Source organism: Solanum lycopersicum, chromosome 9 (assembly GCF_036512215.1).
Source record: "Solanum lycopersicum chromosome 9, SLM_r2.1".
NCBI classification, from domain to species: Eukaryota; Viridiplantae; Streptophyta; class Magnoliopsida; order Solanales; family Solanaceae; genus Solanum; species Solanum lycopersicum.
The window spans coordinates 50631190-50658848 of record NC_090808.1 but is presented as its reverse complement, the minus strand read 5'-3'; the positions used below and the strand labels follow the sequence as shown (position 1 = coordinate 50658848).

General features: G+C 31.8%; 1 protein-coding gene, 1 long non-coding RNA gene and 1 other non-coding gene across 3 annotated transcripts; 1 reads left to right on the top strand and 2 right to left on the bottom strand.

The window, feature by feature from the left end:
• Window positions 1-5983: 5983 nt before the first annotated feature.
• Window positions 5984-8398, bottom strand: LOC138338158 (uncharacterized). Its single transcript, XR_011211527.1, has 2 exons — window positions 8069-8398; window positions 5984-7920 (listed from the first exon to the last, which is right to left on the bottom strand). It is a non-coding gene; the product is annotated as an uncharacterized lncRNA (long non-coding RNA).
• A 713-nt stretch (window positions 8399-9111) lies between these two features.
• SLCYP82U1 (cytochrome P450 82U1) lies at window positions 9112-12295 on the bottom strand. Its single transcript, XM_004247013.5, has 2 exons — window positions 11177-12295; window positions 9112-9954 (listed from the first exon to the last, which is right to left on the bottom strand). Exons 1-2 carry the CDS (start codon window positions 12098-12100, stop codon window positions 9322-9324), a joined length of 1557 nt encoding a protein of 518 aa, XP_004247061.1. The 5' UTR covers window positions 12101-12295; the 3' UTR covers window positions 9112-9321.
• LOC112940006 (U6 spliceosomal RNA) lies at window positions 10858-10957 on the top strand. The gene has a single exon (XR_003248322.1). It is a non-coding gene; the product is annotated as a U6 spliceosomal RNA (small nuclear RNA).
• Window positions 12296-27659: the final 15364 nt, after the last annotated feature.

The following is a 27659-nucleotide window of genomic DNA, read 5'->3' as shown; positions in this document are numbered from 1 at the left end:
AGCTTTCACAATCAGATTCTATTGCATTGACCATGTTATCATTTACAGTCATATTTCAATTTGAGCATGTTATAAACGTTGTCATTGCATTCAGTTAGATCATGTTCAGTATATTCAATATAGTACATTTCTTATCTTATATCATTGCTCAATTATATGGTTTGTTCAGTTATGTATATTGTTCAACTTAATTCTATCATGCATGCTTAGTACCTTTCAAGTACTAACGCATACTCTACGCTACATCTTATCGTGATCTAGGTTCATATCATAGGCTTTTGATCACACATAGATCGGTTCCCGATCTTAAGCTCTGCAGCATCAGTGGTGAGTCCTCATTCTCCAAAGATGACAGACATGTTTCTTTTCTGATTTTAGTCTTTAGTTTCGTTTTTTGCTAGATTTAGTTGGGGCATGTCCTAGCACTTCTAGTGAGATAGAGGCTTATTTAAGACATAATTAGATTGAGTTATTGCATTGAGTTTTATTTCAGTATCCTACACTCTTCTCAGTTTTATAAGTGTGTGTGTATTTTCCCCATCATTTTAGTTTATCTTATGACTTATCTTCCGCACAATATTTTCTTACTTAACTTTATTTAGTATGCTAATGATATTTCAGCAGGGTTAGCTTGGGAACAATCATGATCTTCAGTCCTGTATCTGCGTCTTGGGGGTAGCTTCGGGATTGACACCTAACTTGATGTCTTGTTTTCTTCTATTATACCATCACCAAGACCCTTAGCGATAAGGTGAATTTCAGCATCAACACCCATGATAAGTAGTTCTTTCCAAAAATGTCAAGTGCCACAAATTCAAGTTTTGACAAATTCGACATGATGAAAAATATCATAAAAGCAATTGAGTTAATATTATGATGTTTATTTCTTTTAATAAATGGTAAATTAATGTTCAAATAATAATTATAATATCATTATAAAGTATATTATATGTTATATGAATGTACATTGAATGTCTCAAGAAACATGTAAACTAATGAAGTATTTAAAACAATAGATTTAATATGTAATTAATATTTTTCTACAATATTTATCATTAGTTTCAATAGATATTAACGCCAAATTCTTTTAAGAGTTTCATGTCATATTTAATACAATAATATTGTTCTTTATAACACACCAATATGCTTATCATAACAAAATGAAAATAGTTATAAGTTATTTTAACTAGCATTCTATCATATTGCTTAGTAATTAATTTAGAGTCGTAAGTTAGTAGTATATAAATAACATAACAATATAAACTTGAAACGTATTGATTATTATTCCTAGTAAAGTGTCCTAATAATATCTAACCAAGTTATATGTGTGTGTGTGTGTGTGTGTGTGTGTGTGTGTGTGTATATATATATATATATATATATATATATATATGCAGTAATTGAATTACAGATCAAAGATTTATGCAAGTCCTATTAGAGATTATATAAACACAGAAATGTATACCTTACTCTAAAACAAATTAATTAACTTTTAGGGGGAAAATAATTCCGAATTAAGTAGGTCTCAGTTGGTTAGAGACTCGTATTGATAACGTGTTGTAAAACAAGAGGAAAGTATAAGAACATTAAACAATATAGGGAGACAAATGGTGATGGGAAGTATAAATCTCTTCGAGTGTGTTTTATAATGGTTAAAAGACTACCCTTTTATAGGATTTAGAAAACACATGTTTAAATCCTTTAATCAAATACAATAGAACAATTTTAATAAATACAATAAATATATACATTAAGTTACGGATAAATTAAAAGAAACATCCACAATTAAATGGATTTGTAACAAATATAAAATTTCATTTTATTTTATTTCTTGTAATAGATGTTTAAACTAGTTTTCCATACATAATAATCTTAGAGTAATTTCCCTAGATAGTCACCCATGTTTTGGAAATTACCTAGAATATCACTTATGTTTGTTTTAGGACTACAATATAATTCAATTTTACCTATTTTCCTCAAACTATACTTGATACAAAAAATACATTATCTCTCTAGTATTAGGATGCCGTCACATTATTTTTTATTATTATTATTAAAAAGATATGCTTTAACATATTTAAACGTTAGGTTGCAGTATGTTTTTTTATAAAAAAAAAGATATTGTTTTCTATTTATGTTTTTTTAAAGTGTTTTATTTTTTAGATATAGAAAGATAAATAAATGAAAAAAAAAGTACCCCGTTTCTACAACTCACTAGTAATGGACTGTGTTAAGTATTCTTAAAAAACAAGTTTTAAAATTTTTAATGATAATATTATTTTTTAGTACAAGTTTTTTAATTAATTTTTTAAATAATAATTATAGTTTTTTATGGTGCACTTTTTCTTCTCCTATTTAGATAGATATTTCTAGGTTCCATTTTGTTGGAGCATTCTCTAAAATCACTGAAAGTGTGATAAATATAAATAGACAATATAGTTTTTTTTATAAAATTATTCAATTTTCAGTTTTTATTTTTTAACCTTAAAATTTGAAATTTGAAGCATTTAAAGATCTTTCATTTTTTCTATAACAGTCATTACTACTTTATTAAAAAAATAGTTCAATTTCATTTTGTTCCTTTAAAATTGAAATAAGAGGCATTTAAAAATCATCCATTTTTTGTCGTTACAGTTTTTTTAAACAAAAGAACTTTTATTTTCTACTTAAAATAGCTATATCAAAATTCCTGTTTTTTTAATTGTATTTTTAGAGCATATTTAAAATATTTTTTGAAAAATTAAAATTCTTGAATATTTGTGGTGCTGACATGTGACACTTCTTACTCCTCCTATTATATATAGATAGATTATTTAAAAAAAATAGGCAAACTCATATATTATACCCAGTAAAAGAATTACATTAAGAACTCTAATATGAGCTTTTCCGGTTCTTCAAGGAAATATGTGGGTTCCTCCGATTATTAAAAAGAATTAGAAAAATATTAGTAATAAGTTAAAAAATATGATATGGCCTAGTAGGAGATAAATAAAGTATTTTTTTGTGTCAAGTATATTTTGAGAAAAGTAGGCAAAGTTGGTGTCATTGTAGTCCTAAAACAAACATAAGTGATATTCCTAGGTAATTTCCCAAACATGAATGACTATCTACGGAAATTAATTAATAATCTTAATCTTAACAGTACATTAATACTTGCTCTTAATCGTAATTTGACTCTCAAAAGAACTTTTAGAAAAGATTAGACAAACACAATTTACTTATATAAACAAATTTTAAACGAATAAGTCAAACAAAAAAAAATCAAAAACACTTTTCGAAAAAAAAATATTTTAAAAAATGCTTATGAAAATAAGTATTTTTTAACAGCAACCCTAAACGGGTTCTACATGTAATAGAATTGATCCATCCTAATCTGGCCCACTTAATGTCAGTTCTATTTTTTTTTCTTAGTTTAGTTCAATACTAGATAACCATATGAAAATAAGGGTCGTTTGACCATATGTGATATGGAATGATGATATTATATAAAAATATGAAATTATGATATGAAATTGAAATTTTGTATGAAATTTTTGTGTTCGTATACTTTTTCATAAACATAAGAATTCCATAAGTTGTAAACTATTAAAATAACCCAATTGTTTATTCAATCTTACCACATACACAAAAAATTATAAAATCGAATGATAAATTATTACTAGAACTTCAGCTAAGACGGAATTTAGAAGTATGGCAAAATGTGCAGCAAAGATCACTTGGCTAGTGAGGCTATTCAAAGAACTTGGTGTTAGTATTGAATTACCTGTGAATATGATGTGTGACAGTAAGACTGCAATCCAAATTGCAGCAAATCCTATATTTCACTAAAGAACTAGATATATCGACATAGATTATCATTTTGAAAGGGAGAAAATATGTCAAGGAATGTTGAAGACAGTTCATTCATACTAAGAATTAGTTGGCTGATTTGCTCACAAAAAGCCTGAGTAAAGTCTAACATCAAGTGTTGTTAAACAAGACTGGAGTTGCTAACATGTTTAAACCATGAGCTTGAGGGGGGAGTGTTAACTAGATTATGTTGTTAACAAGCTAGCATGGTTAGCTTAGTCAGCAGTGTTAGTTACAATTATTTAATGTTAGTTAGTGGTAGTTAGTTCTAGAAGCTTCCTAATAGCAACTACAATTACATGTTAAGTGTGTGTTATATGAACTCCTCATATTGTAACGAACTCTATATTCAATAGAAGATATTTTCCTGTTCAATTATTTCTTCTTCTTCTTCTGCATAAATCAAAGCTCGATTAATGGAGATTAACAATTTTTTTTCGAGGAAGCAATGTCACGTGACATCTCATACCTCTTCTTAAATTCGCCCCCTGCTTGAGGACATTTATTGCATATATCTTAAGTGAAACTTTCATATATCTATTTTTATTTATTATATATCTACTATTTATAATTTTAATAACTATATGAAAATATTGAATTGCGTTATTTGAACTAAATAATTTTTTTCCCTCTTAACTGTTTTCTCAAAAAGTATGTTTTTAATTTTGTTTACAAAAATAGTATAAACGTGGTTCACAGTAACGTTTTATGCTTTATTTATTTTTTAAAAATTTAATGAAAAAAAATCAAAAGTTCACGGAGCAAACAGAAATAAAACGTTATTGACAATAACGTTTTATACTTCGTTATCTAGAATCACGTTTTAGAGATAAAACGTTACTTAAAGTAACGTTTTTATATTTTAGTACGTTTTATCCAGTCACGGGCTCTGCAATTAAAGAATCGAATCCTGTATTTTACAGATTATAAAACGTAACTGACAATCATGTTTATTATATAAAACGTAACTATCAATCACGTTTTAGGTTTATTTAATCACGGGGCACCAGATTAAGAATAAAATCCTGCTACATTGGAATCTTACAGATCATAAAACGTTATCGCTGATCACATTTCTGCATTAAATCGTGACTATCAATTACGACACTATGTTAAAGTTAATTTTCTCTTTTTTTTACTGACGACAAATGGTTATAAAATGAACCTTGTTGAAACAAATGTTCTAAACACTCCAACAATATTCATTCAAAATTTTGTCTGTGTAGCCCAATTTTGAAACAATATTTACGAAGGTATGAATTAAATAAGTCAAGTCAATGTATCATATTGTGTTATTATTTTTACCATAGCTTTCAAATATTTTTCTAATTTATTACTTAGAAAGATGACTTATTTTTATGTGTAGGAATAAAAATGGCAAATTTTGAACATAATGTGATGGTTGCTTTGTACTGGGGTGGCGAAATAATTACTGAAATGAACGGATGCAGGTATACTGACTGTGCTAGAATGATTATTAACATGTATACTTCAATGAAGTATGTTGAATTGGTTGAATTATTGCATGAGAAAACGGGTACAACTAGTGAAAATATTCAAATGGATATTTCGGAAAAATATCCTTGTTCGATTCAAGGTAACCATACAAGGTTCATTGAGTTTAAAATTGATGATGATCAATCTTTGCTACAATTTTTTATTATACCTCAAAATTTTGCGGATAAGATTGACATAAATGTTTTGGAAATGTATGTAAAGACCAAATCAACAAATCAAAATGATATATTTCAAATTAGTGGTCAACATGGTTATCACATGAATTTATTGTCTCAAAATTATGGATTTGCCACGGTTAGTCAACCTCATTATGCAGAGCCGATTGCTCAACCACCATTTCAACAATTGTTAATGCATGACCAAGGATCATTTGGCGAATATTCAAGTAGCCAAAGACATGTTGACAATAGTTCGAGAAAATATGAGGGCAGGTAAAACAACAAATTTATGTTTTAATGAATTTTAATATAATTAGGTAATAACACAATTTTACTCATTATAAATATACATATATAGATAGATAGTGATATTTTTTGTGATTAATTACCTCAACTTTTTTAAGGAATAACCTTATGGAGAATAAATTACTGATTTTAAAACAAGCTTCTATGTATCATAATTTTCTAAAATTTAATTGAACTTCTTTTTCCACAGAGAAAATGAGAACAATGTTGATCCATATAGTGATGTAAATGTTGAAATTAGTGAACAAAGTTCGGAGGAAGATGAACCTTCAAAAGATGATGGTGAAAGTGAATCAGATGAAGATATCAATAATGCTAGAGATTTTTCTCAAAATGTCATTGGTATAAATCTTCCTAATCAATTTGAAAAGGATGTGTCTGAAGTGCAAAATGATGTACCCTATTTTAGAACATTATATAACGAGGAAGACATTTTCATGTCTACATGTGAATCTGAGATGGAGTATTGTTCCGTCTGGTCTGAAAATGGCACAAAAGATTTGAAAAAAGGTATGTTTTTTAATAGTAAAGAAAAATTAAAACGAGCTGTGACAATTTGGAGTTTAAAAAAAATAAAGAATTCACGGTAGTGACATCAAACAAGAGTTTATGGGTTGCAAGATGCAAGTTTCATACTTCATTGGGTTGCTTGTGGTTTCTCCGAGGACGAAAGGTTGGAGATAACCTTTGGAAAATAGGAAAATATATTGAAAATCATAGATGTGAGACTGAGGGGCTTTCTAGAGGTCATGCCAATCTAAATACCAATTTAATTGCATCTTTTATTCTTAATCAAATTGAAAAAAATCCCAAGGTTTTTGTGGTAGATGTCATTTCCAAGGTTCACGAAAAATTTAGTCATCAAATAACATACAGAAAAGCGTGGCTTGGGCGTCAACGCGCATTTGAATTGGTGTATGGTGACTTTAAGAAATCATTTAGTGACCTACCCAAATTTTTTGCAGCTTCTCAACACTTTAACCATGGAAAAATTTTGGAATGGAAACACGAAGAGTCTATGAGTTCATTAGAGGTAAAAACTTTTAAATATGTATTTTGGTCTTTCAAGTCATGCATTGATGGATTTCAAACATGTCGCCCTGTTATTTCAGTAGATGGAACTCATATGTATGGAAAATATGAGATTAAATTATTGATTGCTGTTGGAATTGATGGAAATGATAATATTCTTCCCCTAGCGTTTGTTATTGTAGACAAAGAATTGAAAGAAGCATGGAAATGGTTTTTTAAGAATTTGAGTGCACATGTCATAAAAGATAGAGAAGATATTTGTGTTATATCTGATAGGGCAAAAGGAATATTGACAAGTTTGCAGGAGTTGCGGCGATTTCAGGAGCCTCGAGTCTTCCATCGATATTGTATAAGGCATCTTAAGAGTAATTTTCAATCTCGATTTTCAAACAAGGATCTTAGTAGGCTGATGTGGAGGGCTGCTTCAACCCATCAAGTAAGAAAATTTGAGTCCTTGATTTGGCAAATTAGAGAAGAAAATGAAGATGCATATGAATATCTCATGGAAATCCCCTTGGAGAAATGGACGGTTAGCCATGATGGTGGTAAAAGATGGGGAGTGTTGATAACAAATCTTTCAGAGTCGTTCAATGGAGTGTTGAAAAAAGCACGTGGCTTGCCGGTCACTTCTATGGTCAGACTTTCATTAGAGCAAACTGTTGAAAGATACACTCGTAGGTCTAAAAGAGCGCAACAACTCCTAGAACAAGATGAATTGTGGACCGAAAGGTTCAAAATGAAGTGGGAGAAGACTATGAAAGTTCAAAAAGGCACTTTGTTTTTTATTGAAATATACCCACAGGGGTATTTGAGGTTAGATCTATTCAAGTTGATGGTACTGGTAGTAATCCTCATTGTGTTTCACTGAATGAAAGAAAATGTGATTGTGGAAAATGGATTAATTTACATTTCTCATGTTCACATGTCATGAAGGTTACTGATAGAATGGGAGAGCTAGCTAGAAACTTTGTTAGTGAACATTTCACTGTAGAGAATTATGTTGCAACATATTCTCGGTCCTTCTCACCGGTTTGCCATAAGGAGTATTGGCCATCTCCTAATTTTAGAATGGAAAGTAATGAATTATATCGTCGTCTCTAAATCAATGTATGACAAAATTCATCAATTATAAGATAAACTAAATCAATGTATGACAAAATTACCTGAATCACAAAAAGAACTCTTCTTTATCAAAGTTTTTTTACCTTTTTAAAGCAGATCTGCTGCAGCCGTTTTCAAAGTTTTGAAAATTTCACCTTCACTCTTCAGATATAGCATTCATCAACTCCATTGTGCCTTTGGAGCGAGATTTGATGCTAGTTCTCTTCATCCCTTGTAACTTGAAGGTAGGTTTGGAGAATGAAGTGGGTTTTCTTGGAGGGTTTTCTTGAAGGGTTTTCTTCTCCAATTTGTCGTTTTGGTCTCAGCCGAGTGCCGGCGAGTTTGGAAAAATATGGGTTGCAATCGAGTGCGATAATACAGAGAAGAGAGAGAAAGAGAAGAAGGGGTTAATTCTTATGTTACGCTTCAATAGAAAAAGGATCTTCTTCCCCAACTTTATATAACTAAATTGGGGGTTTTGGTTTCAATAAATTATATATGCTTAAAACATTATTCCCAATAACGTATTAGAGTTAAAATGTAATTTCCAGTTACGTATTATTATTAAATTATATATGCTTAAAACGTTATTCCAATAACGTATTAGAGTTAAAACGTAATTTCCAGTTACGTATTATTATTAAATTATATATGCTTAAAACGTTATTCCCAATAACGTATTAGAGTTAAAACGTAATTTCCAGTTACGAATTATTATTAAACGTCGTTAGCAGACCGTCCCTTTTCTCATTAAATTTTTTAAAATAAAATAATTTTTTTAAAAAATAAATAAAGTATAAAACGTTACTGTGAACCACGTTTATACTAGTTTTGTAAACAAAATTAAAAACATACTATTTTGGTGAATTGATTTATAGAATGGCTTATTTTGATCAAAAATTCGGACTAGTATTTAAGACGACTCTAGTGTTAGATGAAAGATTTACTTGTCTACCAAAATGTTAAGATAGGTCTCATAATAATGTGACTTTGAGTTTGGGATCATGACACATGAATTGAGGATAGTAATAAAATCAAAGCATGTTGGTTGAATTGTCAAAAATCGGCGATACAATTGACTTTTAACAATAATATATATAGTACAAAGCATATCTTTGTGTATATTTTCACACATCTTTAATCATAATTACTAAAAATACTTTCTTCATAATTTATAAACATTAAAGTTGTACCAACAAATACAAGAAAACATTGACTTATCCCAAAATGTGATATTTTGGTGATAAACTTCATAATCCTTTTAGAATGAAAATAGTAAACACACAATGTAAGTACTACTTATTTAAAAGTGCTAAGAATTTATCACATTCGAGCTGCATACTTTTTGTTTACTTGTTTAAAGACTTTGGTAGAGTTCGACAGCCAATCTAGGAGAAAGAAGTGGTTGAAGAGGCTTGACTTTAGGTAAAGCAATACCTAAGCCCTCACTTAAATCTACTGGTTCCTCCTTTAGCATTGAAACGTTGAATCCATGAAGCAATTTTGCTAGCGTCAGATGCACTACTTGGGATCCAAACGTTAATCCAGGACACATTCTTCTTCCAGAGCTAAATGGAATATACTCAAAATTTTGTCCTCTAAAATTAATATTTGTATGTTCTTTTAAAAACCATCTCTCTGGTTTAAACTCATTCGGATCTTTCCAGATTCTCGAGTCTCTCTGAAGCTTCCATAGATTAACAATCAATCGAGTGCCTTTTTTAATATGATACTTATCGACATAACAGTCTTCGAGAGCCTCTCGAGGCCCTGCCAAAGGACCAGGTGGGTAGAGACGTAAGGTTTCTTTTACTATAGCTTGCAAATAGGGAAGGTTTTTGATGTCAGACTCTTCAACCCATTTATTTCTTCCTATATGCTCATCTAGCTCATCCTGTGCTAATTTCAATGAGTGGGTGTTATTTAGTAGCAAAGATAATGCCCATATTAATGTCTCTGCAGTGCTCTCTGATGCTGTCATGATAAGTATCTGCGCAAGTGAATAATACAGAATATTATTTTATCAATAATGCAGATAGTTATTGGTTCAAGTCAAATTTTTTTTTTTATTTTTAAAGAAGATAGTATTAATGCAAATAGTTATTGGTTCAAGCAATTTTTATTTTTAAAGAAGATGGTATTAGTATATTAAATATAGACAGTGAAAATGAAAGCCTTCTTGAGTTGTCATTTGCATATCCCTTTCCACAATAAATTATTTTGGTAACCAAGCCATGTGATTTAGGTAAACATATGTTTTCATACAACCTGCAGCCATAGCTACTTCTATTTATTTTATATAAAATTTCCAAATAAAATCCTTTGTTTTATGAATATGATATATTTTCAATTTTAAGAAAAAATGACACATAAGTAGCAAAAATGAAAATGTAAATTTTTTAGCTGAGTAGCATATAAAGTTAGCGCTAAATATATCATACTCCATCCGTCCCGAATTACTTGTCCATTTTTTCATTTATAGTTGCCTCTAATTACTTGTCCATTTTGACAATTCAAGAAAGGATAATTTTTTTTAATATTATACCCTCAATTAAATGACTAATTACTTTGAAATGTGTAGAATTTTTCATTTATTTCATAATTAATAGGGATAAAATGATAAACTCGCTACGTCATCAATTATTCTTTTAATAGATGTGTCAATTTAAGAGTAGACAAGTAAAAAGAGACGGAGGAAGTACTATTTTTGTTTCTTTTTTTTTTTTGGAAAATGCACAAATACCCCTAGATTATATGACCAAAATTTACACACCTTAAATAGTCTCGTACCTAATCTATTCAATTTAAGTGGGACAGGTCCATAATTGAATTGGATATCCTAAATAAATCTAAGTATTGACTTCGAATTTAGAAAAAAAAATTCTAAGAGTTTATAACCAACACGCTATCGATGAAAATGAAACGATATAGAGAATATTAGAATGTCCCTGCGCAAGAATGACAAACAAAATTGAGAAATAGTCCAAATTTTTAAAATCAACATGGTTTGTGGTGCTTGGGTTCGGGTTTTGGATCCAGATTTCGTCAGAGTTCCAATGTGAACTCGGAACACCAGATGGAAAATAAAAAAAAAAAATTATGTTTTTGGTTCAGACTAATAATCATGAAAGTTAACTAAAAGTAAAGTTGAATGACCTAAAGTATATAGTTCATTTTTTCAAAGCATAAATTTGGGATAATTAGCAGCTTACCAAAGTTGTTGCCTTGATAATGGCATCACGATTGTATCCAGACTCCATATTGGTTTCCTCTGGAAGAGTGGAAAGCATGATATCAATAAAATCAGACTGCTCTCCATCTCCAATTGAATTGATATGTTGTTTTAACCAGCTATCAAAAACACTATCAACTTCTTTATAAGTATCTTTCATTGCCTTAATATGTCCACCAATATCCATCCATTCAAACCATGGAATTGAATCAGAAAAAACGAAAGTTCCACCTAAGTACAACGCTTTCTTTATAGATTCTTTGAAATTCATCTCCTCTGCGGATCCAGTAAATCGCTTCCCAGCAAGCATTCTAATGATTATATTGCATGTTATGTTCTCAAACCAACTACTTAAATTCACTTGTCCTGGACAGTTATTTGAGTACAATTCTTTAATACAACTATTCACTTCTGATGTACGGACATGTTTTAGCTTCTCAAGGCGACTGTTGGTTAAGAGTTCAAGAGTTACCATTTTACGTATATTACGCCAGTATGGTCCGTAAGGGGCTAAAGCGAAAATGGCTCCATTATAGCCTAAATACTTGCTTATTGCCATATTTGGTCTACTAGCAAATATTTTGTCATTCTTAGCTGTGAAGCAATCTTTAACCATTTCCCAATTACTGACAACAATAGCTGGATGATCACCAAGTTGCAATTGAAAAATAGGTCCATATTTATCAGCCATGAGTCCTAGGGTTCGACAAACAGGAAGGTGGCCGCTAAGAAGATGAAGGTGACCTATAAAAGGCCACGCACCTGGAGCTTTAGGTGCTGCACTTGTTATGTTTCTACTTTTGTATTTGCGAGCAATAAAAACGGCTAAGAACCAAGCAATTGATAGTGCTAAGAGATGAGAAAGAAAATACATGTTTATATTGTAGTGAAATTTTAGAGCCATTTGGTTATTATATTACTACATAATAGAGGAGATCAGATAGTAGTATTTATAATTGAATTACGAGGTTACAAACACTGTAAAGATTTTTTTTGTGGGGCCTAAAATTAGAGGAGGTAAGAATCAGGGGACCCACAACCTAGACCATATAGTGTGGAATATTAATTGCAATGAAGTACATGCATATAGGCCACAAAAAAAAGATACATGTTACTCTCTGGGTTTATTATTATCAAAAGATATGCACATTTTTAATAATTTAATTTAATTAGGAAATTAACATATATTTTGTTACCCATGTGATTTGTACTTGCGTGTTGTTAGGCAATTAGAGTGTGAGTCTTGCTTTGACACGAAACTCATGAGGGAGGAGATGTCAACTGAAATCTTCTCGAATGGTTGTTAATGCATGACTTCATTGTTGCTTTATGCAAGTAGAATTTTCTACGGACTGGATGAATGAATAGATATAGCAAATTATAAAGAGAGGAAAGTAATAAGGGGAGAAATTGACACATAAATTTTTATATTTATTTGAATTATCAATATGATTCCATTGTATAGTCACATAAGGTTACAAAAGTTCTCTTATAGCCTTAGGAAACATTAATATTTGAAAATTTGTGTCTGAAGTGCATGTATTTTGTTTCTGAAATTTCAACAATTCAATATCTAAATCTATTTCAAATAATTTAAATTGAAACATAAGTCATATATAATAAAGAACAAATTTTAATCATAAACTTATCAAAACGACAACAAATGTAAAATCTATTTAGCACATTTTAATTTTTTTTAAAGTATGTACCGGTTTCAGTTAGACATGACTAATAATTCTTGTTAAAATTTACTTACGTTTTAAGAGTAGGTGTATGAATATTCTTGCCAACAAAATAGTACTCCTTTTTATGTTTAAAAAATAATCTTTTCCTTTTCTTGAACAACTTTTTAATATTTTTTTTTACGTGGCATGTTTAAGATAAAAAAATTAAAGGATACTTTGATATATTTGACAGATCTCTAATTATAGATCACAAAATTAGAAGTATTTTACTTTCTTAAACTCTATATCAAGTTAAATCAAATCACTCATTTTTTATTTTTTAAAATCAAAATTTTGGTGGTTGTTACACCGTTTTATTAATATTCATATCAAATTTAATACAAACTTCAGCTACGAGCCGCAAAATAATCCAAAAGCTCAAAGGCCAAAGCTACACATTATTTGGACCAACCACTAAAATCGAACCTATCTACGGCATGACAATTGGGTGGGACGAAAGCAAGGTAGGACGGATTTCGGAATATTCGGGCTGAGCGGATTTAAGACCGTGTGAGGTGGGTGGGATGCGGGGCGGATTTAAGTGAATTTTTGTAAAAAAAACTAGTGTGTGGTAGGGTGAGCGGACTGCGGGTATATATAATTATATGTGAGTTTAAACTTAATTTTAATTTTAAACATGTTATAAGAGTGATAGAGCATTATTTGTTAAGATAATTTCTTTAAAGGTACTAAAATATTCGAGATAGTAAATTAAAATGGTTCAATAAAAAACTAATTCAATTTCTTACGTATTTCCCAATATATTGGCCTTTAAAAAGAAATATTTAACTCATTATTCTATTAAACTAATACAACTTAATAAAAAACTAAATTTATTTTTAATATCAAACTTAACTAGAAAAAGAAAAGATTAATAATTTATGTGGAGCGGGTTCATGAGAACGGGGCAGCATGGGGCAAGTTGAGGATGAAAAAAAAATTATGCACGGCTGGAAGTATTAAAAATTTTCCAGATTCCTCAACAATCTCGATATCATGCCCCGAGACCTAGGATCACGAGTAATTTCAAGCTAACTTTGCTAGCATATGAGCATCATATGATACTTCATGATAACTGAAGTATGATAATTCTGAACGGACACTTAAAACACAATGCAAACTGAAATGATAAGGAATACCTATACTATCTGAATATATAAGAAAATTGAGAATTTAACAACAATTGAAAAGTTAAAATCGAATGTTAAAGTTGAAACTAATTATGTCTGAAATAAAGATTCTACTGATTAGAAAATACTGAGACATGCCCCAACTAGATCTAATAAATACTGAACTAAAGACTAAAAGCAAAGGAAACATGTTTGTCGTCCTCGGAGAATGAGGACTCACCATTTATACTATTGAACTGAAGATCAGAAACCGATCCATGCGTGATCTGAAAGCTGAGAAACTGAATCTATATCATGAGAAGATGTACTGGAGAGTAGAGTATGTGTCGGTATCGAAAGGCATCACGATTGTACTTGAGGTTGCAAAAATTTCCTTTATAGATATAGCAAATTATAAAGAGAGCAAAGAAACAAGGGGAGAAATTGACACATAAATTTTTATATTTGCAAAAGTTTCCTTTATAGACTTGAGGAAATATTAATGACAAAGTGTTACGTGTGAGCCTTCAAAATTCCTATAATCTATATGATTTTATTTTTTTTGGGTTCACAATCTCTATTCTATAGATTTTTATTCTCTTTTTTTCTTTCTTTCTTGTTACTAGTAAACTACAATGAGAACGATGATTTTGTAAAACAAAAGAGGTGAATAGTATTTTATACTGCTTGGTATCAATTTTTCCGAGATAAAAATGTCTTCTTTTTTTTACTTTTACATTAAGTATTCAATCAGTGTCATCATTGAAACGGGATGAATCAATTAAAGTCCAACACACACATATATTCCATTCCTTGAAATCTAAAAGTACACAGGTACCCGTTTTTTGGAATCACAATTTAACTAATGTCTACTTTACAATTTTCTTTTACAAGTTAACCTATTTTTTGGGAATATTTCAAGTATACACGATTAATATTGAAAATTTGTGTCTGGCGTGCATGGATCTTGTTTTTGGAATTTCAACAATTCAAAATTTAAATTTATTTCAAATAATTCAAATTGAAATAAATTTAAAGGACATTTTAATATATTTGACATATCTTTAATTTTAGACCACAAAATTAGTAGTATTTTTTATTTACTTAAACGCCATGATAAGTTTAAAAAATCACTAAATTTTTATTTTTAAAATTATTATAAAGAAAACTTAGAATAATATAATGTAATAATAAGAAGAAGACAAGAAGTATAAAACGGAGGAGAGAAATTTTCTTATTTAAGTGTATTTCAAATGGTGAGTGATATTTTTATTTATAGTGTTGAGATATCACTCACAAAAGTCATCTAATAAATAGATACATAGTTATCTTGGATGTTCTTATCATATTAGAAGCAACAATACATGAATCCAATTTGTTTGGATAAATCTAATGGATAATCCACATGTATAATACAATGGATTTATAATACTCCCGCTTGGATATTCATGGATAATGTGTGTCTTAAAACCTTATTAGGAAAAACTCAATGGGAAAAAGTCTAGTGAAGGAAAAAGAGTACACACATCTCATAATACACTTTGAATGTTGTCTCGTTAAAAACCTTGCCAGGAAAATTGAACTTGGGACAAAACCATAGTTAAGGAAAAGAGTACAACGTGTATTTCACTCCCCTGATGAAAACTTCACGTGATATCTCGGAGACAGCGCGTTCTGATCTTCTACCTCAACTTCTCAAACATTGATGTTGGTAATGCCTTAGTGAATAAATCAGCAAGATTATCATTTGAACGAATTTGTTGAACTTGTATCTCACTATTTTGTTGAAGATAATGCGTGATAAAGAACTTTGGTGAAACATGTTGTGTCCGGTATTTTTTGATGCATCCTCCTTTCAATTGAGCTATACATGCAACACTATCTTTGTATATTGTAGTTGGTATATTCTTTTCAACGAAAACCCACACATTTTCTGAATATGATGGGTCATTGATCTCAACTAGACGCACTATCGACTTGCTTCATGGATGACTATTATTTCCTCATGATTTGAAGAAGTGACTACCAACGTTTATTTCATTGATCACCAAGATATTGTCATGTCTCCACATGTAAGAAAATATCTTGATTGCGACCTATCTTTATGTGGATCAGATAAATATCTTGCATATGGGTAACCAATTATTTCTGACTTGGATTTATTGGAATAGAATAACCTCATGTCCATAGTGCTCCACAGATATCGAAGTATGTGTTTAACATCATTCTAATGTCTTTTTATTGGAGAGGAACTGAATATTGCCAATAGACTTACTGCAAAACAGATATCTGGTCGTGTATTATTAGCAAGGTACATTAATGCCCTGACTACGCTAAGGTAAGGAGTTTCAACACCAAGAAGTTCTTCATCCTTCTCTTGAGGTCGAAATAGATCTGTATTGATGTCAATCGATCTTACCACCATTGGGGTACTCAATGGATGTGAGTTATCCATGTAAAAATGTTTTAATATCTTTTTCTGTATATGTTGATTGATGAACAAGTATTTCATTTGACAAATTCTCAATCTGTAGGTCAAGACAAAATTTTGTGTTGCCTTGATTTTTCATTCCAAATTCACTTTTTAGACACTCAACAACTTCTAAAATCTCTTTACGAGTGTTAATGACGTTCAAATCATCAGCATACACGTCTATTATAACAAATTCAGATTTCGATAGTTTAATGAAATATACGGACAAATGGGGTCATTTTTATACCCTTTCTTTTATAAATATTCACTCAGACAATTGTACCACATTCTCCTCGATTATTTCAGTTCATACAGATATTTCAGAAGCTTTATTGAACAAGTGTCTCTTGAATCTTTCTATGCTTCAGGAACTTTCAATATTTCAGGAATTTTATGAAGATGTTGTGGTCCAATGAGCCATATAGATAGGTTATGACAACGTCCATTACACACATTTTAAGTTTTTCATGAACTGCCAGATTTATAAGATATCTGAAGGTGATTGCATCTACCACAGGAGAATATGTGTCCATGTAACAAATGTCAGGTCTTTGAAAAAAATCTTGAGCAACAACTTGAGCTTCATATCTCACGACTTCACCTTTCTCATTTCTTTTTTGCATAAAAACTCATTTGTACCCCCAATGGCTTGATACCCTTAGGTGTTTGGATTATTGATCCTAAAAGTTCACGTTTCTCTAGTGAAGTCAATTCTTCTTGAACCGTGTCCTTCCATTTTCGCCAATCATTTCTCTATCTACATTCATGAATAGATTTTGGCTCAAAATCTTCATCTTGTTGCATTATTTCATTATCAACATTATAGGCAAATATGTTGTCAATCACAACATTATTTTGGTTTCATCTCTTTCTTGTCGAGGCATAATTCATTGAAATTTCATTATTTTCATAAGGTTGAATCTCTTCGGAGGTTTTATCATGTGTTATGACTTGAGTCTCATCTTGAGAAATTTCTTTCAACCCATGATCATCTTGATCATTTATTCCTTTTCTCTTTTGACGATTTTTATCCTTGGAACCAATTGGTCTACCACGCTTTAAATTTGGTCTAGACTCATTTGCCTTAACAATTTATCCCGTCGGGACATCAACTCGAACTGAAGCATTAACAACTGGAATATGCAATTTAGTAATTCTTGAAAGATTAGTAATTGCATTTGGTAGTGGATTTGAAATAATTTATAATTAAATTATTTTTTTAATTTCTTTTTCACATTGATTTGTTTGAGGATCCAGATGAGATAGAGATGATAAATTTCAATTTATCTTTTTTCCTAACTGATTATGTTCTCCCCCTAATGTTGGGTATATTGATTCATCAAAATGAGAATCAACAAATCTTGCTTTAAATAAATCTCCAGTCATAGGCTCCAAAAAATTTATGATTGAAGGAGATTCATATCCAACATATATCCCAACCTTTTTTGGGGCCTCATCTTTGTGCGTTGTGGTGGAGCAATTGGAACATATACCGCACATCCAAAAAGTCAAAGATGGGAAATGTTTGGCTCTTGACCAAAAGTCAATTGTAATTGAGAGAAATCATGATAATTGGTCAACCTTATCTGCACAAGTGTTGCTTCATGCAAAATAGCATCCCTCCACATAGATATAGACAACTTTGTTCTCATTAGCAATGACCTAGCTATCAGTTGCAGATGTTTAATCAATGATTCTGCTAGACCATTCTGAGTATGAATATGAGGAAGTGGATGTTCACTTTTTATACCAGTAGACATACAATAATCATCAAACGCTTGGGATGTAAACTCACCAACATTATCTAGACGGATTGTCTTTATTTTATAGTCTAAAAATTTTACTTTTAATCCTATTATATGAGCCAACAATCTCACAAAAACTATGTTGCGAGTTGATAATAAGCACATATATGACCATCTTGTAGACGTATCTATCAAGACCATATAATATTTAAAGTGTCAACATGTTGAATTGGTCCACATATATCACCCTCTATACGTTCCAGAAAAGCAGAGGATTCAATTCCAACGTTAATAAACTTTTGATGGTTTGATTATCAACTTTTCTTGAGAACAAGAAGCACAAGTGAATTCCTTTAATTGTAGGATATTTGGTCCCTTTAAGGTGTGCCCATGTGAATTCTCAATTATTTTGAATATCATATTAAATTCGGGATGACCCAATCGGTCATGCCAAATGATAAAATCATAAAAATTAGCAAATCTTTTGGTTACTACGGCATGTGCTTCAACCGTACTTATACTTATATAGTACAACCCAGAAGAAATCGCAGGTAATTTTTCATGCACAATTTTCTTCTTTATATTAATTATAGTAATGTAAATGTACCCAACATTTCCTTCATTAGTTGTTTTGAGTTATATTCTAGTGTACATGATTTGGGTATCTATATATAAGAAAGTATTGAGAAAAGAAATAAATTTTCATGATTTAGGATCAGAAAATGAGTTGAAAAAATTATCAGGCATACTTGGGGAGGTTCAGGCATGGCACGCCCCTTCTACGCCAGAGGTCCTGGGGCGGCCCGTGTGCGGTGCACCCAAATGGGGCTTCTGAAGTTGGGGACTGGTGTGGCGCTCTCTCGACGCTCCCGAGTCAGTGTTTTCACCCACTTTTCGTCATTCAGTCTGTTAAAGCCTTTTTAAAGCTTATTAACACTTCCAGTTGATTTTAACTATTCTAAATGACTTTTAAACATCTAGATATAATCCAAAAACATCAATTACAACCTTGAATCCATAAATTCAAATTCAAGGAAAGTTGAGAGCCACGTCTAGGAAGTTCTTAGAGTCTTTTTGTAAATGCTTCTAACTTTGTTTTAATACTTAAGTTCAATATGAGTAAAGAGTAAAAGAGTAAAGGTTGAAGTTCATGTCTTCACAAAAGTATGTGGCACTAAGTATTACCAAAGATTTTAAAATGTTCTCACATTTAAATAAGAACAGAAATTGAGATTTCCAAAAGAGCCTTGTGTTAAAGAATGACAAAAGTCCCACATCGGTGATTAATGAGATGGGTGAACTCTTTATAAGGCTTGGATAATCCTCCATCCTTTGAGCTAGCTTTTAGGGTGTGAGTTAGCCTAAGACCTAATTTCACATGGTATCAGAGCAGGGTCCGTCTCACCCGATGTTGGGGTCCCCAAAATTAAAATTGCCCACGCACCAGATGCTAAGCACTGGGCGTGAGGTGGGGTGTTAAAGAATGACAAAAGTCCCACATCGGTGATTAATGAGATGGGTGAACTCTTTATAAGGCTTGGACAATCCTCCATCCTTTGAGCTAGCTTTTAGGGTGTGAGTTAGGCCTAAGACCTAATTTCACACCTTGAGCTAGTATTCAGATTAGAGTATATGCTTTCATGATAGAGCAAGAGGGACCCAACTATGATTTCAAAGGTATCCTTTGAGCACTAATCTTAAATCGCAGAAGGAAGTATGTTTCAAAATGTAAGAGCTAATATAATATTTTGCAAGTAGTATTGAGCACCGATACGTGGGAGCGTTTAGACAACTCAAAGCCCCCATAAACCATGTAGTCATCGTGGGAAGAAAAGGGTCATACTTTTTAGATGATTCCTTTAGTGATTTTTATCATATACTAGTGGATCCACTTATTAGTTCATGTCCTATACCCTTGGGAAGGTATATGATGCTCTGGCAGCACGAAGGAAATCGTTTTATCATCAGAATAACTCTTTTGTCAAGGTTGTCGATTAGAGAAACTGCCACAAAAGTTAATTATATTTTATATTCACAAAGTATTTGTATTTTGACATACATCTCAGAATTATATTGTATCTTTGCATACACTCAAAGTGGACATCATATTCTAAACAACTTTTCCTTATATTGCACTTATATTAAAACTACTTTATATTGAAATGAGTTTAGTTGAGCTAGGTAAGTTCTTCCAATTTCATATCAAGCCTATATTTGTGTTTTAGCATTCCAACTCGCATACTCGTACATTTAATGTACTGATACCAGTTGGTCTGCATCGTATTGTGACGCAACTGCAGGTAATTAGGATCAACATTCAGCGCACTGTTGATCTAGTGAGCAGCTCAAAGTCAGTTGGTGAGCTTCCTTGCATTATGGAAGACATCTCTTATTTTCTAGTTTTCAGTTGTTAGGATGATTTAGGGTCCTATCCTAACATCCCTCTTTGCATTAGAGGCTTCACAGACAAATAGTATAATTTTATAGTCTTATTCATTTCAGTTGTATTCGTTTAAGACTGGTATTGCCATTTTTTTTTACTAATATTGATTTATTAAGTTATTTCATGAGTTATATCTCTTGTTTTTAAGTTTTTCGCTGAGTAAGTAAGTCATACCAAGGGTTCACTTGAGGCCAACAATGGTCTTTGAATGCCGGCGACGTCCAGAATGAGGATCGGGCCGTGACAGTGACCAAGAAAGACAACTATATACAACAACCAAACCCTAGACCTGGTATCTAATGCAAGAGCATCCAAGTACAAAAAAATTATATACATCAAATTTGTTTAATCAATAGATAAAATACAAATACAGTTAAAAATATACTTAAAAAATTATCCCACGAATGAAATCACCACATACTAAAATTTACAACAATATTATATATCACAATGATAGTTTGGTCTTTAAAAAATAATTATTTGGTTCTACTTTTTTAAGAAACATAAATTTTAGATTCTTTCCAACAATACAAAAATTACTTTTATTCCTAATTAAGATCATTTTACTGATAAGCCAAATATCTTAAATTTTCTAAAATGATTTTGTACAAGTGATTTTGACCTCACCACAATACTATAACGTTGAGATATAAATCTTAATACAAATATGCTCTTATGGAAGATAAATGTCAAGATGTAAGGTGTGTTTAGTTTGGAGGAAAATATTTTTTCATGCTATGTTAGTTTAAATGTTTGAAAAATATTTTCTAAATTAACATTTTTTAAAACTCTATTTTATACTTTAATATTTTTTTCTTACCCTATCCATACCCGTACCCGACCCTCCCCATTCCACAAAAAATTGAATACTAATTTTTTTTATTTTTTAAACTTCAAATATATTTTTATTCCTACACCAAATAATCCCCCCCCCCCCCCCAAAGAAATATCATCTGAAAAATGTTTTAAATTTTGATTTCTTTTTATACCTTATGACCCAACCCCCTACAATCCCTACCCCCTAACCCCCCTGCCCCTCCACCCCCTAATAAAAAATTACTTTTGAAAACTACGTCAAGTTTAATTGTTTTTAAAAAGAAATTTTATGTCTCTCCTGCCACCCCATATATATATATATATATATATATATATATATATATATATATATATATATATATATATATATATATATATATGGATATTGTAGACATTAAAATTTTGTAGGACTCTACAAGATGCGTTCAATTCGAGTTGGCACTCTACAAATTGTGTTCAACTCAGATAAGGATTCTTGGAGGCTACTCAACCCTAAACCCTAGTTTATGCCTATATAATAGGGTACTAAATTCCCTTAAAAGGCATCTCGAAAAATCCATAAAGAGATCAAGATCTCATAGAGAGATCAAAGCTAAATCATTCTAGTTCGAGAAATACGCCACTAACGGCCCTCGAATCATGGATAAATCATCTTAGAGAGTAGAATCAAGCGAGGAACAGATTTGTACTCACAATCTTGATGAATAAAATCACGTTTTTTCATATTTAATTTGTATGGTTTGTTTATTTTCCATATGTTGAAAATTTGTTGCAAACAAATTGGCACGCCTAGTGGGACCAAATCTGCCCTTCATCTCTTCTCTCTTAAATCAAATATGAAAATCTGAAGCTGCAAAGGTGGAAGAATAAGTACTTCAAATCTCGTCTTTGAGTTTCACAAGTCTATACTCTGTCAAGCCTTGAAGCAGGGGGCATTTGTAGACATTGAAATTTTGTAGGACTCTACAAGATGCGTTCAATTCGAGTTGGGACTCTACAAATTGTGTTCAACTCAGATAAGGATTCTTGGAGGCTACTCAACCCTAAACCGTAGTTTATGCCTACATAATAGGGTACTAAATTCCCTTAAAAGGCATCTCAAAAAATCCATAAAGAGATCAAGATCTCATAGAGAGGTTAAATCTAAATCATTTTAATTCGAGAAATACGCCACTAACGGCCCTCGAATCATAGATAAATCATCTTAGAGAGTAGAATCAAGGGAGGAACAGATTTGTACTCACAATCTTGATGAATCAAATCACGTTTCTTCATATTTTATTTGTATGATTTGTTTATTTTCCATATGTTTAAATTTTGTTGCAAACAGATATATTTCAAATTTATTTCTTTTCATTTTTAAACCTCTCCTGTCACTTCCCCCTCCCTCCAATCCCTCCCTCACCCTCACCCCTAGCTCCTCCCCCGCCGTCCCTCACCCGTGTCCAGGTCATTTCCTTAAAAAAAAATTTAAAAAATCATTTTTACAACCAACCGCACCCAAGCCAAATCCATAAAAAAAATTAAAATTGTTTTGAAAATATTTCATATTACAAAAAAAAGTTATTTTTATGCCGCCCCACTCCTAAACCCCTCCCCCCCCCCCCCAAACCTTGTGAATATATTTTTTTAAAAATAAATTACTAGGTCCGATCCTAGGTAAAATCTTAGGGTTGAATTTTGGAACAGTCATCATTTTTTCCTAATTTAAATGTCGAGGTGTGTCCTAGATCAATTGTGAGGGATGATTTTCAAATAAGAAATTATTTTTCCTAAAAAGTATTTTAAGTCTCAAACAAAAAACAGAAGACATTTTCTGAAAATATTTTTCATTCAGCAACCAAACCTTAAAAAATATTTTTCAAAAAATAATTTCTACTCACTAAACAAATATAAAAAAAAATAAATTAAAAATTCACTTAATTTCCACAAAAACATTTTCCTTGATACCAAACACTCGTAGATCTCGTTTTTATCAATGTTATTCACAAACTGAAAGTAACCAAAAGAAATGTTATTCACAAGGCGGCACATTACATATACATCACAAAGTATGGATTATTTTCCACGGTTTGAATTTTACATTGTACTTCTTTTTACATTTAAAACTTTGAGTATTCAAAATTATAATAGTTAAATATAAGAAACCCATATGAATTGTCTCATTTTTTAAATTTCATATCCAAATTAGTGGGAGTGTGAGTTTCATACTTATTAATCATGTGTTTAGAAATAGTATTCTATTAATTTAATCACATATAAGTTTGTTGAAACATATAAATTTAAACAACATAAAATCACATATACATGTGTTCCGCACCGCCTCGTCCGCATTAGTTTTAAAGAAACTCACTTCAACCCTCCTTCACTATAAGAAAACTGTGAATTACATGTGAATTTTCCTGAAAATTTGTATGAAAATTTGCAGGAAAACTTTTCTGCGAATATTCATACTAATCCCCAATAAAATCCACATGTAATTAAGAGTTTTCTTGTAATGAGCCTACATCTTACCCGTCCCGTAAAATCTTGAGCCAACCCCTTCCCGCGTACCCTTAGACCCACCTCACCCCGTATCCTCCCCGAGGATTATGATCCCTAGCTAGATGAACACTTGAGCAGTAATTATTGAGATCATAGAAATGCTCATTAATTGTGCCATTTGATATGGCCTCTTCATGGGCAAATCAATATTGTGATAACGGCCTCAATAACTTTGTCTTCAAATTCTGTATTTGTATAAAGAATTTAAGAAAAACTATCTAATTACACAAACATTAATATCATATATAATAATCTAATCTACTTTCAAATAATTATCTATTATTCTTTTATTTAATAGCTTTGTACCATTTTTGGAGTGAGATAGATTGAGACATACCCACCTACCTAATTTCACCCCTAAATTATGCATTTAACTATCAATCAATCAGTTCTCTCTCCTCCTATATTCATTAGGCCAAATTCAGTCTTTCTCCTCCTTGTACCTCTCACGTTCGTCTTCGATTACTCACCACAATTTGAATGAAAATGGAGCACTACACATCCAAAATTTAAGGTTTGAAATTTAGGGGATCTGTTAGAAAAAGAGGCAAAGAGAAAAGAACAAAATTATTGAGAAGAGAAAAGTTTCTATCGCTCGTTGTATTCTTCAACCTAGACATCCTCAATTTTGATCTTCACTCCACCATTTTCCCTTATGACACTACGCTCAGAAGATTCTTTCATTACGATCTCGTTAACAAAAATAAGAGGCTTATTTGTAATTGATTTCATCCATTGTCCTTTATATTCTAATACACACCGAAGACGTAATATCATATAGTTATAAGAGTTGAATATGATTATGAATGCTTAAGTATTATTGATACAATATGTGATATAACTCAAACATACTAACATACTAGGACGCCACATTCTTATCCTTATCATGCCCCCTCAACATTGGCTCAATTTGCTTGAGACTAATGTTGCTAACAAAGTTGACAAAGGACCTTTTGTAAAGTGCTTTAGTGAATGCATCTGCTAGTTGAGCTCCAGATGGAATGTGATAAACTGAAATCTGTCTACTTTTCACTTGGTCACGGAAAAAATGAAATTCGATTGCACATGTTTCATTCGACTGTGAAAAACTGGATTGTGACACCAATTTTATCGCAAAAAGCCTTAGGAGGACAAGGCAGCTTGACCCGGAATTCTTGCATCAACTACAAAACTTGCTATAACTCTGCCTCTGTTGAAGATCTAGCACAATGCGTTGCTTGTTGGAGCACCAACTAATGAGATTCTTTCAAAGAAAAATAACATAAGCAAAAGTGGAGTGTCTAGTGTCGGGAATACCACCCCAATCTACATCTGAGTAGGCAAGCAACTGAGAAGAGTTGCCATGTTTGAAGTGAAGTCCATAGGTTATCGTTCCTTTCAAATAACGAAGAAGCCTCTTTGTTGCTTGCCAATGTTTAGCTTATAGAGAGTATCGGCATTGCGCGAGCTTGTTTATTGCAAAACATATATCAGGCCTTGTGAAGGTGAGTTATTGCAATGAGCCAATGACCTACGTATAAATTGTAGCGTCAGCTGGAGGAGAACCATCATCCAAGGATAAAACATCACTTGTGGATAGAGAAGTACTTACACTGTTTGCATCCAACATATTGAACTTGTTGAGTATGTCCGCAATGAAATTACTTTGTTTGAGAGTCAATCCATGGGCATGCTATATAACTTCAACACCTAAAAAAATGTAAAGGACCAAGTTCTTTAATCGAAAATCTAGTTGCGAAGAGCTTAATTGTGACATGGGAGTTGTTAGAACCTGTAACAACTCTCATCAACATAGCTCATAATAATAATGAGAGAATTAAGAGACCACTTGATAAATAAAGAATGATCAGATTTGGAAAGAACAAAGCCACAGGATAAGAGAAACTCCTTAATTTCAGTATACCATACTCGTGGTGTTGGCGAAGTCCATCAATAGATTTGTGTAGTTTAACACATGATTTGAAAATTGGGAATCCACAAAGCCAAGTAGTTGTTGCATGAAAACAATATCATGAAGAGTATCTTGTAAAAAGGCATTGTTTATATAAACTTGACGGAATGACCATGTAAGACACACGAATAGGGACAAGATGAGACGAATTGTTGTGGTTTTAGTAACTTCATTGAAGGTGGAATGAAAATCAATTCCAGGACGTTAATGAAATCCTTTTGCCACTAATCTAGCTTTACAATGCTCTATGGATCCATCAAGTTTGTGCTTGACAAGAAACACCCATTTACATCCAACTACTTTTTGAGAGGGAGTATATTGAACAAATGACCAAGTTTTTTTTAAGTGAGGCCATGTGTTGTTCTACCATTGTAGCCTGTCATTCAGGATATTTGGATGCTTGACTTAAGGTACTAGGGGTAAGCGAAAGGTGCTTTACTGTTGAGGTTGCAAGGTAATCAAAAGCCACTTTGAGTTTGAAAATATTATTTTGAGACCTGGTTGCCATTCAATTTGATGGTGTTTTTGGAGTTGGTTGTGGAGATGCATATGGATTGCTATCTTGAGAAGGAGAAAAAGACAAAGAATGAGTAGAATGATTTATAATTGAGCCAGTTGGCACGTCATCCAGATGGACTTGAGTCTACGATCTGTGAGTAGAAGTGGAATTGAACAAATTAGTAGCATTAAGAGTTGGAAAGGGCTTGCAACAATAGGTGAAACAGGTTGCGAGGAAGAGGAAAACTAAACGGGTCAGCTGGACACAACTATTTTTCAATGTGCGAGACTTGTGAATGTGATATTTGAGGATAGCTGGTTGTGAATGGAAAGATATGTTCAACGAATACAACATGCCTACAGATATAGACTTCTAAAGGAGGCAAGCATAAGTGTGGCAGCAGAATATCCCATAAATACACAAGGATTAGACTTGGTATCAAGTTTGGTTGATGTGTAGGGCTTTAACCATGGATAACAAAGATAACCAAAGACCCTTAGCTTAAGAGGGTTTGGGGTGGTTTTTGAAATGGAGATTTAAGACCAAGAAATGGTGTTGGAAACATGTTAATGAGGTAGACCGTAGATTGGAATGTGAGAGACCAAAATTTGAGATGGACAAAAGCATGGTGGAGAAAAGTTAAAGCAGTGTCCATAACGTGGCGATGTTTTCTTTCGGCAGTGCCAACTAGGTTGGGATTGTATGGAGGGTTTATGAGATATTGGATCCCAAAGCTCAAGACAGTGGATTTAAGGCCAATGTATTCACCTCCCCCATCAGTGAACAACATTTAATTCTCAGTTGAAATTGGTTTTAACCATTAGAACAAAATTATTAAAAATTTCCTTCACATCTGATTTGGATTTTAATGGAAACAATCAAGTATATTTCGTGAAATGATCAACAAAAGTAACACACAATCTGAAATTATCAAAAGAGATAGTTGGAGAAGGACCCCAGACATCTGAGTGAATAATATTAAATTTCCTAAAACTTGTTATTGAATTGTCACCAAATGGTAAACCAGGACTCGTATTGCATAAAAACGAATTACAGAATGTAAATAACTCGACATGGTTCGCTGGTAGGTTGAAAGAAGAGACACTAGATTTGGTAATACGAGGTTGACGATGACCAAGATGAGTATGCCATAAATGCA

Excerpts from the sequence above, each read along its gene's own strand:
- SLCYP82U1 (XM_004247013.5), bottom strand. The coding sequence starts at position 12,100 with ATGGCTCTAAAATTTCACTACAATATAAACATGTATTTTCTTTCTCAT. Across the intron at positions 9,955-11,176 it reads TTATCAAGGCAACAACTTTG|ATACTTATCATGACAGCATC; the intron begins GTAAGCTGCTAA and ends TCACTTGCGCAG.